The 14,053-nt window shown below is 39.3% G+C and overlaps 1 protein-coding gene and 1 long non-coding RNA gene across 2 annotated transcripts; one reads left to right on the top strand and one right to left on the bottom strand.

The window, feature by feature from the left end:
- Nucleotides 1–313: 313 nt before the first annotated feature.
- On the bottom strand, nt 314–5,323 carry LOC127912817 (uncharacterized). The gene is made up of 3 exons (XR_008083495.1): nt 5,026–5,323; nt 3,711–4,222; nt 314–3,455 (listed from the first exon to the last, which is right to left on the bottom strand). It is a non-coding gene; the product is annotated as an uncharacterized LOC127912817 (long non-coding RNA).
- Nucleotides 5,324–6,195: 872 nt separating this feature from the next.
- On the top strand, nt 6,196–9,620 carry enkur (enkurin, TRPC channel interacting protein). Its single transcript, XM_035741405.2, has 5 exons — nt 6,196–6,404; nt 6,682–6,827; nt 6,914–7,146; nt 7,334–7,480; nt 9,257–9,620. The coding sequence occupies exons 1-5, from the start codon at nt 6,325–6,327 to the stop codon at nt 9,428–9,430; spliced, it is 780 nt and encodes a 259-aa protein (XP_035597298.1). The 5' UTR covers nt 6,196–6,324; the 3' UTR covers nt 9,431–9,620.
- The last annotated feature ends 4,433 nt before the right edge of the window (nt 9,621–14,053 follow it).

Genomic DNA, 14,053 nt, shown 5'->3' with positions numbered 1-14,053 from the left:
TGTGTGAGTGAGTGAGTGAGGGAGTTTTGAGAGCAACTCAGATTGAAATTCATCAGGAGAGCAGCCTGATTTACATATTTTGAGACTTTTTGGACAGTCTGAAGGATTTGGGAAGAAAAAATATTTGGGTAGAAGGCTGTTTATGATGAGTAAGATGAAATTCCACATCTTTTAAAGCAGACACCCTTCAAATACTCATAAAATGTTCACTCAATGTACACTCATACTCATGTATTTGCATTGAAGTGGTAATTGGTAGCTTCAATACAGCCACTACAATATTCGAGATGCCATTTTGATTGTCATGTAAAGATATTGGTCTATAGAAGTACAGTGTAGTCAGTGGAGGATCTTCCGTGTAGGGAGGGGAAGACCTTCCTACACAGAAATTCACAGAAAAATAAAGAAACAATTTTTATTTTTTAGATAAAACTAAAATAAAGAAACACTTTTTATTTTTTAGATAAAACTATACTAAATATGTTCACGTCACCAAAATACCTGCAATGAATGTCTACAGTAGTCTCAATAGCAACCTCTAGGGTAGCTCCATGGTGTAGTCGGAGGACAGCTATTTTCCGTCCTCCTCTGGGTACATTGACTTCAATACAAAACCTAGGAGACTCTTGCTCCTCACGCCCTTTCATAGACCTAGATGGTAATTATGATGACTTCCAGAGACTTCCAACCAATCAAAGCTATTTACAGTCTTTCCATTCAAAGGATCAGAGAATGAACCTTGTACTATTCATGTGTGATTTAGAAGCTTGGTGGGTTGGTTACATTGTAGAATAGATTTAGATCGTGAGTAGTGATAGTTGAGCATTTTTAGGATATTATTCAAATGTAACTATATATACAAAAGTATGTGGACACCCCTTCAAATGTATGGATTTGGCTATTTCAGCCACACCCGTTGCTGACAGGTGTATAAAATCGTGCACACAGCCATCCAATCTCCATAGACAAATACTGGCAGTAGAATGGCCTCACTGAAGAGCTCATTGGCATTCAACGTGGCACCGTCATAGGATGTCACCTTTCTAACAAAGTCAGTTCGTAATATCTCTGCCCTGCTAGAGCTGCCTCAGTAAACTGAGTGCTGTTATTGTGAAGTGGAAACATCTAGGAGCAAGAACAGCTCGGCCATAACATGGTAGTCCACACAAGCTCACAGAATAGGACCATAGCGGGTAAAAACATTTGGACGAACAGCCGCACACAAGCCTAAGATCGCAATACCAAACGTTGGCTAGATTGGTGGAAAGCTTCCCCCTCAGTGGAAACGCGTTCTCTGCAGTGATGAATCACACTTCATCATCTGGCAGTCTGATGGATGAATCTGGGTTTGGGGGAAGCCAGGAGGACGCTACCTGCCCGAATGCATAGTGCCAACAGTAAAGTTTGGTGGAGGAGGAATAATGGTCTGGGGCTGTTATTCATGTTTTGGGATAGGCCCTTTAGTTCAATTGAAGGTAAATCTTAACGCTACAGCATACATTGATACACGATTCTATTCTTTTTTAAAATATATTTTTTTATTTTTTATTATTATATACGATTCTATTCTTCCAACTTTGTGACAACAGTTTGGGGAAGGCCCTTTCCTGTCACAGCATGACCCCATGCACAATGACTCTGCACAAAGCGAGGTCCATACATTAATGGTTTGTCGAGGTCGGTGTGGGAAGAACCTTTGGGATGAATTGGAACGCTGACCGCGAGCCAGGCCTAATCCCCCAACATCAGTGTCCAACCTCACTAGTGTGTGGCTGAATTGAATTGAATTGAAGTCCCTGCAGGAATTTACCAATCTAATGGAAAGCCTTCCCTGAAGAGTGGAAGCTGTTACAGGAGCAAAGGAGGGAGCAACTCCATATTAATGCCCATGATATTGGAATGAGATGTTCGACGAGCAGGTGTCCACATACATTTGGTAATGGAGTGTAGTTTCTTCAAATACAGGAGACGGAGGTAGATATATAACGATATATATTATTTTCGTGGTTTAAGGACGTTGTTTGTGTCAAGTCAGTGCCATTCATAAAAATGTGCCCTGCTAACTTTATTAGCAAGTAGAGAGCTACCGCCAGAATGGCTAGCTAATTCTAACGACAATGTAGCTGATTTTTTGTTGAAGAAACCCTTTCATTGCCCAAAATCAAATTCAAGCTTCCTGGAAAAAGCTACATCTATCATGTAATGAAAGAAGTCCTGCTTATTCAAACTGTGCAACCAAATGAGAAGATGAGAAGAAACATCGATACTGCATTTTTGAACATGTAAGAGCTGGCTTTTAGGGAGTACGTTGCTTTGTCTCGCAACAAGCCATTGTAAACACGATGAGAGGGAAAGTTCCGCTAACAAGGGCAACTACAAGGAGCTTGTAGAGGTAATTGCACGTTACAATGCTTTACTTGCATATGGACATTTCTACTGTCTTCTCTGGGATGTCTACATCAATTCAGAATATTTAAATAGCTTCCTTCGCATCATCCATTAAAAGTGCGATGAAAAGTTTGACACAGCGCATTTTTTCGCATGGCAAATGGATAAAAGGCCCAAAGGCCTCAAGTGTAGCTCATGGTTTTAGTTATCGTCAGGTATGTGGATAATCAGGGCTTTATTCAGAAACGTTTCTTGGGCTACTTTGATATGGTTAGTGGGCATGATGTGCAGTCTGTGACATGGTAAATTATGAGATGTCTGAGTTTCATGGAGAAACTTGTTGCGCAAACCTATTGTATGATGGCACTGAATGTATCTGCTATTTGAATTTATAGGTAAGTCCCCTCCCATTCCTTGATTAAGAGGGGATGACCACTCCACCACCAGTGTCAACTCTCTCCTGATATGAACTGAAGACATGTCTCATGTGCCCTCTCATCCAGTGGCACATTGAATGTTTCCTCTCCAAGCACTGTAAGTAGCGTCAATCACATACACAAAGACATTATTACACATCAATGTGATTTAAATTCTTGCTTGTAATAACTCATTCATAGCTATTTTGTCTAACTGTTATTGTTTTTTGTCTTCCCAGTCAAATCCTGTCCTGTCCTCGGCAGCAGAATTGAGCTCTTCTCAATCACTACCCATCCACAATGAGCCTGTCCTACACCAAAGCCTTTGAATGCCTCATACCCTCATTCAATCACTGCTGTGATCCCTTCCCAACACTGTAAGTAGCCCTCTCATACCCAATCCCCATAATATTTTACTATAAATATATTTATGAAATATTTTAGGTTAAAATAATTTGTTCTTGACGATTTTTTTCAACTGAATTGTCGTCTCCGTGTGGTCCACAACTATACCGTGGGTCTTCCATCCAATGTGTCCAGGAACCAGGTGTGTCCAATGTGTCCAGGCACCTCCACTGAGTATAGGATATAAGCAGGTGGTAAGTATTTCCCTGCCCCTGTTTCGAGACAGTTGTCTGATAATGGTCCATTCTAAAACAAAACAAATTTCACACATATACTAAATAAATATATGTAAAGACATGATTAAATCAAGAATATGGGTGTCAATATTAGCCTATCACTTGTGAAGGATATATTATAACTTGTGAATTGATGCCCACTTTGTGTGCAGTAAGGAAAGCCAGACTATGGTTTGTAACTGCACATTGGGACAAAAATCGTACTTCTTGCAGAAAGGTCCTCTTGTCAGATGAGACAAAAATATAACTGTTTGGCCATAATCACCATTGTTATGTTTGAAGGAAAAAGGGGGAAGCTTGCAGAAAGGTCCTCTGGTCAGATGAGACAAAAATAGAACTGTTTGGCCATAATCACCATTGTTATGTTTGGAGGAAAAAGGGGGACGCGTGCAAGCAAAAGAACACCATCCCAACCGTGAGGCACGGGGGTGGCAGCATCATGTTGTGGGGGTGCTTTGTTGCAGGAGGTAATGGTGCACTTCCCCAAAAATATGGCCTCATGAGGAAGGAAAATTGTGGATATACTGAAGTAACATCTCAAGACATAAGTCAGGAAGTTAAAGCTTGGTTGCAAATGGGTCTTCCAAATGGACAATGACCCCAAGCCTATTTCCATAGTTGTGGCAATATTGCTTAAAAAGAGCTTGTGCTTGTCCACCATCTTGCAACTTTCTGAGCAAGCTGCTGTGTGTTGTTCAACACTCCCATCGTTATATACATTTTCGCCCTTTGACAGCAGGATACTGGAAGCATTTTGAGGTAGTTGTTATGTCAGATCTGTAAGACATAAGATCAGATTGATTCTGCAGGGTAATGACATCAAATAATACATTCAGTGAGCTAAGTTTCTTGTTAGGAGCTGTTGAAATGTGTCATTTATGTAGATGCTAATTAACATATATCCTGGTCATACAGCAGTTAATGTAGCTAGCTTGACCAGTATGAATAGACCCCACAGGTTATCTGCATACTTCAATTTCTGTCTTTTAAAATACGATTCTGTTAGAGGCAAACAGCAGTTGAAACAATAACAAAGCCTTCTCTTCACCACTGTTTGTTTTCCTAAAAAGCTGAGGGATGGGGCTAACATTTTAACCATGTTTTGAAGCTATACGGTGTTTGAGAATATTTAATTTGTTTACAAACATTGGAGTAAAACAAGCTTATATGTTGGGTTTTGATGGGGTACGACAGTTGAACTAAGCTCACGAGGGATTTATAAGTTATATTCTTCAACAACCACATTTCGTTGACATACTGTGTCTAGCTAACCTTAGCTAGCTACAGCAACCGTTCTGTCATCAAGAGAGCTTGCGCTCTGATTTAATCTGAACATGCATCAGTCAATAATTATTTTATTTAAATGTTATAGTCTACCTGGATAATATTTTACAGTACTTTAGCTAGCCATTATTGTACTAGAGAAAGAGCTGATGGACCACATTCAGCCACATTGGCTTGTTGAACGTCAACATACTCTCCAACAAAGTAAATGGACAAACTTTATTTCGCGATTACTGTACTACATGTAAGATAAGGCAAACAAAAACAGACAATCTAGGAGAAAAAGAAACACACACCTATTTAGTCGTGGTGCTGGCTAGCGGAGTAGAACACTTGAAAATAAGGAGCTAGGATGCTCAGATGCAAAAATGTAATATCCAACATTTCGACAGCCAAGCTTTCTTCATCAGGGTATAATCACAAACACTGCTGGATGACTCGTTTATATAGTGTCAAAAGACACACAGGTGTCTGTAATCATGGCCAAGAGTGGCCTAATAGCATTGGTTAATTCTCAAATATTAAAATGGCATACAAAAAAATGGATAGCATACGATCATAAATTCATTTTAGACTACACACACTTACAAACAATTACAATGGCAAAGTCACAATAATCACAAGAATGGCTTCAGATCAAAGTCTACGTTGAGACCTACGAAAGAGCTGCTTGGTTAATCTATCAATTCAGTCACATTGGCTTGTTGAACATCGACATATTGTACAGCAAAGTAAATGGACAAACTTTATTTCGCGACTACCGTACTACATGTAAAATAAGGCAAAACAATACAGACAAACTGCAGATTGCTCTACGATTAGACAGGCCACTTGTTTCTATTTTCGATGCACCATCCTATTAAACTTATTAAATGAAGATACAATGTAGTAATCAATCAGTAACAAGGCCTATATATGGATGAAAGTAACAAAGATATTAATTACACTGTGGTAGCAATACTGTCTTCTATTCGCCATTTCAGGGGCATTACAATGTAGCAGCATAGCGCTCAGAGTGCGCTCTAGGCGTTCGTAAATTCAGAGTTCAGAGCGCACAATGGACGCACTGGCAGGGGAGTAGGGTTGAACCGAGCGTTCTAGGCTCACAACGGCAGTCAAGCACAACTGGCTAAAGTTAGCTAGCTTGCTAGTAACTTCCAGAAAAATATTAGAGAACACCTCAGTCTGACCATTTTACTCGCCCCGCAGAGCTGGCTAGGGGGTTTTCATGTTATCCAGAGCGTTGGTGACTGTAACTGTGCTTCTGGCAACAATTTAATTACGCTTTTTTCCCCGACGTTTAATGACACCGGCCATATTCGAAGCATGTTGATGGTCAGTTATCCTGCGCTCTGCCACGCTCAGACGGGAGTGCTCTGACATCGGAGTAGACAGCCAAAGCGAATTTACAAACGCTCCCTTAGATTGAAGCGCGTTGATGTTGATGTCGCAATCAAACCGCGACAGTTGCCCAGCAACTGTTGCCCAGGGAACTTGTCAAACAAAACATTCCAGAAATTGGAACGTAGAGCCGGCTAGAGGTGACTAGCTAGCTATTATTTGCTTCTCAGAAAAAAAGTGCATATTCCAGAAATATGTCGACCACTATGTATCCAACAGAAAGTATTTTCAACCTTATTCCAAGGGAGGAGGTTAAAATAGAGAAACCACCAAGGTATGACTGCAAACGTAGCTAGCTAACAATGTAACTAACTGTATGTAGGCTACATTGTTGCTAGCTAAACTTATTTGCACCGTACACAGCCCATGGCATTTTTACTGTACCCAGCTAGCCACATATATTTATGTAGCCTATGTTTCTGTGTATTGGGAATGTATAGAGATACTTTGTTGCCACAACCTGCACAGTGAAAAAGACTGCACATGGCTTCTGACTCATGCCATGTACTGTAATAATCTATCAATCTTGTCTTTTTTATTCCATTGTCAAGGTATATGTCAAAGTTTAGGGCACGAGTTAAGCATGAGAAAATGCTGAATAAGCCTACCAACAAGACTATGGGACCAGTAAAAGTAGACTTGCCCTCTCCAGAGAAATATCTGCTCAAGCACTCCAAGGAACCCAAACTTCCTGAAAGTAAGCAATAGGATGAGATTACATCTCAATATCACTTTGTTTGGAGGTCATTTCCTAACTCTGTGTCTATGTTGTTATACCCTTAGAGCAACCATTTTCATATTTGGATGATGAGACTTTCAAAAAACCACAAATACCTGCCAAAGCAGACAACCCACTTATGGGCATTCACACCAAAAAGGACTTTGTAAAGACAAACGCCTTTGAGAACATCATGGCAGTGCCAAAAAAGCCACAGCCTATCTATGCCGACACTAAAACTGGAGACAAACAGCTCCTGGAAAATTCAGGACTACTCCCAAAGTACATCAAGAAAAAGGTGAACTTATCATTACATATGCAAATAGTGCTTTTGCTTTGTCTGTCAAGCAGGTAGTGAATTTGTCCAAGATTTTTATTGCTATTCAAAGAAAGATACTTATATGCTTATTGCACAAAGACACTCAACCTATTTGAACTGAACTGAAGAGGAGCCCAACATAACTATTTTCCCATCCCCTCCCAAGGACTTTGGGAAGACCCCTGAGTACTTGCAGCATCGTACTGAGGAGGTGAGGAGGGCTCAGGATGAGTATGACAGCTTTGTCAAGGAACACATGAGACAGGGCACCATGAAACAGCTCTCTGAGGATGAGCGAAACAACATCCTACAGGTAAACCACTTAGGTCCTTAGAACCAAGCCAATAGAATCTGACCTAGAATTATTCATAAAGTTTCATTACATTCATGTATGTGTTTTAGTTGATTAGTCATTTAGATAAGATTCAATATTTGAACAATGTATCAAATGATAAATAGGCTTACAAAAGCACCAGCATATATTCAAATTGAATGAAGGGTGTGAGAGGGGTAAGAGGGGTAAGATTTGTGTCTGTTAATTTTTGGAACACGGATGGGCATTACGATTATTTAAACAAATATATATTTTATTTATGATAAAAAAAAAAAAATGAAACATACACATACAAACGACAACATACAGAAGCATACAAACATCCACAACATCACCCCTGCCCAGACCCACCTACTCACACCCCCATCTCCAGTGCGTCATCACTCAAACTGCACCATTTTGTTTCTCTCCATCGCCCACTCACTTTCAACATTTGGATAATAAATAATTTGTATTTGTATTGATTATGGATCGCCATTAGCTGCTGCCAAAACAGCAGCTACTCTTCCTGGGGTCCAGCAAAATTAAACCAGTCTATACAATTTTAAAAACATTACAATACATTCACAGATTTCACAACACACTCTGTGCCCTCAGGCCCCTACTCCACCACTACCACATATCTACAGTAATAAATCCATATGTATGTATAGTGTGTATGTTATCGTGTGTGTGTGTGCGCCAATGTTTGTGTTGCTTCACAGTCCCTGCTGTTCCATAAGGTGTTTTTTAATCTGTTTTTTTTTTATCAAACTTTACTACTTTGGTCAGTTACTTGATGTGGAATGGAGTTCCATGTAGTAATTTGTGTTAACGATGGAGGATTGGTTGATTTCCAGTTAAGTATACAGGTATCTCACTGCACCCCTCATATGCCATGTCTTGAAATATGCAGACAGATGGATTACACGTAAATGTACCTTGTAATACTTCTGACAGCCAACTTTCTAACACCACCCATAACTTTTTGAGAAGGCATGTATTATTGAGTCATTGTTAGTTTTATACTTAAGACATGACTCTGCCACATTTCCTCCATCATGTGCTATTATCAGTTATTTAAGTATTGGTTCCAATAGTTTATCTTTTTTTCTAAGAGATTGTCAGTTGGATAGGCTCTCTGCAAGATTTTATATATCTTACCTATCATATGAATATCCTTTTCTAACTCAAATAGGGTTCCCTCAAGATTGCTCTGATGTCCAAAAGATTTCAAAATTACATTTCTTGGTATGAAACGTTAAGTTGCATGTATTTGAAAATATCTACATTGGTCAGTCCAAAATTACTTTTTAATTCTGTCATGGAAATAAATGCATTTTCATATTACCATGTCATTTATGCCTTTAGTTTTCCATGTGGACCAATTTATTGTTGGATTGTTCCATAAGGTTTTTAGGAAGTGGTATTGGTTATTGTAGAATACGTTTCATTTTCTTCCATATTGTTATTGTGTTCTTAACTATGAAGTTGTTCATGTTCTTAGCTTTATCCTTAGAAAATAGACACTTAAAACCACCCTCTAACTTAGGAAGATGTAAAACATTCATTTTTATTCTACAAGTTTTATTTGCCCATATATAGTCTCTTATGGCCAAGTATACTTTTTTAAGCTGTCTTTGGTGGGGTAATTAGTATTACCGAGAATAAATATTACGCTGACATACACAGGCTCATTGATAATTAATTGTTCCTGAGCAATAATGGAAAGATCATCTCTTAGCCTGTGTGATTGATGGATCATCATCTGTCCAGGGCTTGAAGATGAACTGGGGGGAGCTGCACCATCAGTACCAGGGACTCTCTGTTGTCACGGACACCACCCCTAAGAAGTACCGCAAGGAGCGTCTGGAGCTGGAGATGAAGCAGCTGGAGAGGGACATTGACCTCATCGAGAGATACAAGACTATATTCATCGCCAACAACTAACACACGACACCTCTTTTCTTTAGTGTCAAATGACAAATACATTGTAAACAGATATTCAGTGAAGAAAAAAACTACTGCCCTAAATGCTAGATGTGAAATTGTCTGGAAAATAGTCATATAACTCTCATTACCCCTGTCTATGATTTCACTTTGTTTTGGAAAACTAAATAAACTCTGCACTATATTTTAAGATCTTTTGCTGTTATTTAATCTCAAACACAACACGTCAGTATTTGAGGTGCTGTTTTTGTTTATTTGTTCATTCACTATGGTAAATGCGTTTTTGAAGGTCTGCTTATGAGCTGTTTTCTCCACTTCCTGTCTGACTGACGTGCCCAAAGTAAACTGCCTGTTACTCAGGCCCAGAAGCCAGCATATGCATATAATTGGTACCATTGGATAGAAAACACTTTGAAGTTTGTAGAAATGTTAAAATAATGTATGAGACTATAACACAATAGATATGGTAGGAGAAAATCCAAATAAAAAACAACCAGAATGTTTGTTTTTTTGAGAGCCCATGCTCTTCCAATGGAACGTAATAGGGTCATATCCAAATCCAGCTCCCAGATTGCAATTTCTATGGCTTCCACTAGATGTCAACAGTCTTTGTTCAAGGTTTCAGGCTTGTTTCTTTGAAAACGAGGAACAATTCTGAGTTTTGGTACTGGGAGTCAGAGTTGGAAATCAGCGCTCAGCGAAGGGGACGTGCACCTGCTAATTTAGCTTTTCTATTGAACATACTTCTTTCCCTATGAAATATTATAGTTTATTTACATTTTAGGGTACCTGAGGATTAAATGGAAATGTATTTTGACTTGTTTTAACAAAGTTTTGGATTCCTTTCTCTGCATGTTGAACGAGTGGATTACACAAATCGATGGTGCCAATTAAACTGACTTTTTGGGTTACAAAGAAGGATTTTATCTAACAAAACAACCATGCATTTTGTAGCTGGGACCCTTTGAAGTGCAAATCAGAGGAAGATTGTCAAAAAGTAAGTGAATATTTAATTGCTATTTGTGATTTTATGAAGCCTGTGCTGGTTAAAAAATATTTTGATGTGGGGCGCCGTCCTCAAACAATCGCATGGCATGCTTTCGCTGTAAAGCCTATTGTAAATCAGACAATTCAGTTAGATGAACAATACTTTAAGCTTTTTAACCAAGTGAAGATGTTTAATATCCATAATTTTTATGATTATTAATTTGAATTGCGCGCCCCCCAACTTCACTGGAAGTTGTTGACATGTGTCCCGCTGGCCTCGCCCTACTGTTACTACATGCTATGTTCATGATATAATCCTTAAAGTTCATTATACAAGAGCCTAAATGAGCAAATACTTATCTGGTGCTTTTCCAAATTTTCTTGACCCAAATTAGTCACTTTTCCTTTGTAGCAACTGTGCCTACAGGAAAACTACAGGATATCACATGCAGCTTATTATCCATCCCTGTGGATGTCTAATTGTGACATTTAGTGGTCTATTCAGAATGACTGTAATACAACAACCACCTGTTTTTAGTCACACTAATGACTTCAATATGACCACACAGCATGCTTGTCTTGATGGCTAGTTTAGAGTTTCAGCCTAAAATTGCACCAGGAATCTTTCCTTAAAAAGTGAAAAAGGCAAGGGACAGAATAAGAAAGTAAAGTTATCATTTAACATGATTAAGCTTTTTTGGAATACCACATCACTATTGTCTTGAATGTCATTTTTAACAAAAAATACCTATTTTCTTCCTTTAGTGGTTTGTGAGGTTCTGTGTTATACACTATAGCCCTTACCATATCATATGTGATGGAATATTATTTGCTGTTGGCTTGTGTGGGTATATGTGTTATGCAACATAGCTGACTTGAGACATTGTTAGCAGTTTCAGGGCCATGGGCCTTTCCTCGTGATGGAAAAATACAGAATAAGATGAAGACAGGACCTGTGCAATGAGTTGTGGGGGCACATTCAGAACGTAGTGTTGCGAGAACAAACAGTATTTTGTTAGATAACAGGAGCCAGGTGTGAGATAACTGTATCGAGCATGGGCGCATAGATATTCTACACAACTACAACGGCTGACCGCTGAAGCACCCGGGGGCTGGGACCAGCTTGTGCGCCAACAATCAACGATAGGCTGGGTGAGTTTAAACCACGCCCGGTCGCTACTCTGACAGGCCGGCTCAGAAGCAGGAACTACCTTTAACAGAATGTGACTGGCAGAACGGGTGTTGTATGTGAAGGATGAGGGCTGTAGTATATATCTCAGGTAGGGGGGAGTGAGGCCTAAGAGGGTTTTATAAATAAGCATCAACCAGTGGGTCTTGCGACGGGTATACAGAGATGACCAGTTACAGAGGAGTATAGACTGCAATGATGTGTCCTATAAGGAGCATTGGTGGCAAATCTGATGGCCAAATGGTAAAGAACATTTAGCCGCTCGAGAGCACCCTTACCTGCTGATCTATAAATTATGTCTCCATAATCTAACATGGGTAGGATGGTCATCTGAATCAGGGTTAGTTTGGCAGCTGGGGTGAAAGAGGAGCGATTATGATAGAGGAAACCAAGTCCAGATGTAACTTTAGCCTTCAGCTTTGATATGTGCTGAGAGAAGGACAGTGCCATACTAGCCATACTACCAAGTACTTGTATGAGGTGACTACCTCAAGCTCCAAACCCTCAGAGCTAGTAATAACACCTGTGGGGAAAGGGCATTCTTCTTACAATTACCACATTACCTTTGTTTTGGAGGTGTTCAGAACACCTCTTATGGCTTGGGGGCAGTATTTTGACATCTGGATGAGAAGCGTGCCCAAAGTAAACTGCCTGTTACTCAGGCCCAGAAGCTAGGATATGATATGGTAGATTTGGATAGAAAACACTCTAAAGTTTCCAAAACTGTTAAAATAACTGCCTATACAGATTCCAATGACTTAGAACTCAAATTGCACTTCCTATGGCTTCCACTAGATGTCAACAGTCTTTAGAAATTGTTTCAGGCTTGTATTCTGAAAAATTAAGGAGTAAGACCAGTCTGAATGAGTGGAAACTGCTGTGTCCCAGAGGTTTTTCATGCTTGCGACCAAGAGCACGCCTTTCTTGTTTACCTTTTATATTTACGAAGCTTTTGTCCAGTTGAAATGTTATTGATTATTATGACTAAAAACAATCTGAGGATTGATTATAAACATCGTTTGACATATTTCTACGAACTTTACTGATACTATTCGGATTTTTCGTCTGCCTGTTGTGACTGCCTTTGAGCCTGTGGATTACTGAACAAAAGGTTTTTAGATATAAAGAGGGACTTTATCGAACAAAACGAATATGTATTGAGTAAATGGGAGTCTTGTGAGTGCAACCATACAAAGATCATCAAAGGTAAGTGATTAATTTTATCGCTATTTCTGACTTTTGTGGCTACCATTACTTGGCTGGTAAATGTCTGTAATGATTTGTCTGCTGGGAGCTGTCCTCAAATTATCTCATGGTTTGCTTTCGCCATAAAGCCTTTTTGAAATCTGACACAGCGGCTGGATTAACAAAAAGTTCATATTTTTTAACACTTGTATGTTTTATGAATTTGTAATATGAGTATATCTGTTTTTGAATTTGGCGCTCTGCAATTTCACTGGATGTGGTCAGGTGGGACGCTACTGTCCCACGTACCCTAGAGAAACTTCAGAGTGTTTTCTATCTACATCTACTAATATGCATATCTTATATTCCTGGCATGAGTAGCAGGAAGTTGAAATTGGGCACGCTATTTATCCAAAAGTGAAAATGCTGCCCCCTATACCTTAAGAGGTTAACCTCGGGAGTGCGCATGAAAAAGCTCTTTGACACTTTAGGGTCCAGTCATCCAGACTGGTCTTACTCCCTCATTTTTCAGAATACAAGCCTGAAACCATTTCTAAAGACTGTTGACATCTAGTGGAAGGCATCGAAACTGCAATTTGAGTCCTAAGTCAATGGATACTGTAATGCAATTGAATAGAAAACTACAAAAATATAGATCCTACTACCTGGATGGATTTTTCACAGAATTTCGCCTGCCAAATCAGTTATGTTACACTCACAGACATTATTTTTAACTGTTTTGGAAACTTTAGAGTGTATCTATCCAAATCTTTGAATTATATAAATATCGTAGCTTCTGGGCCTGAGTAGCAGGCAGTTTAATTTGGGCACGTTTTTCATCCAAAATTCTGAATGCTGCCCCCTACCCAAGTGAAGTTAATGCTTAACCCCTGCAAATCAAATTGTTTGGGGACAGACTTGGAGGAGACAACAGAGCACTGAATGAAATCCTTGGTAAAGATTGCCACTCGCCGACCTTCGGAAGATCTGTCTTGTCATTTGCACGCCCAATTTTTCAGTTTTTGATTTGTTAAAAAAGTTTGAAATATCCAATAAATGTCGTTCCACTTCATGATTGTGTCCCACTTGTTGTTGATTCTTCACAAAAAAATACAGTGTTATATCTTTGTTTGAAGCCTGAAATGTGGCAAAAGGTCGCAAAGTTCAAGGGGGCTGAATACTTTCGCAAGGCACTGTATATACAAGCCCAGCCCATTCTCTTGAGACTCCTATATCTGCTGCAGAGACACACACAGAGGTGT

The sequence above is a fragment of the Oncorhynchus keta genome, chromosome 28 (assembly GCF_023373465.1).
Source record: "Oncorhynchus keta strain PuntledgeMale-10-30-2019 chromosome 28, Oket_V2, whole genome shotgun sequence".
Classification (NCBI taxonomy): domain Eukaryota; kingdom Metazoa; phylum Chordata; class Actinopteri; order Salmoniformes; family Salmonidae; genus Oncorhynchus; species Oncorhynchus keta.
This window is presented reverse-complemented; position numbering and strand designations above follow the sequence as displayed.

Bases quoted from the DNA above. Each gene is read 5' to 3' on its own strand.
- enkur (XM_035741405.2), top strand. From the start codon at position 6,325: ATGTCGACCACTATGTATCCAACAGAAAGTATTTTCAACCTTATTCCA. The intron at 6,828-6,913 runs GTAAGCAATAGG...TTATACCCTTAG, and splicing joins GGAACCCAAACTTCCTGAAA to AGCAACCATTTTCATATTTG. The intron at 7,147-7,333 runs GTGAACTTATCA...TCCCCTCCCAAG, and splicing joins CAAAGTACATCAAGAAAAAG to GACTTTGGGAAGACCCCTGA.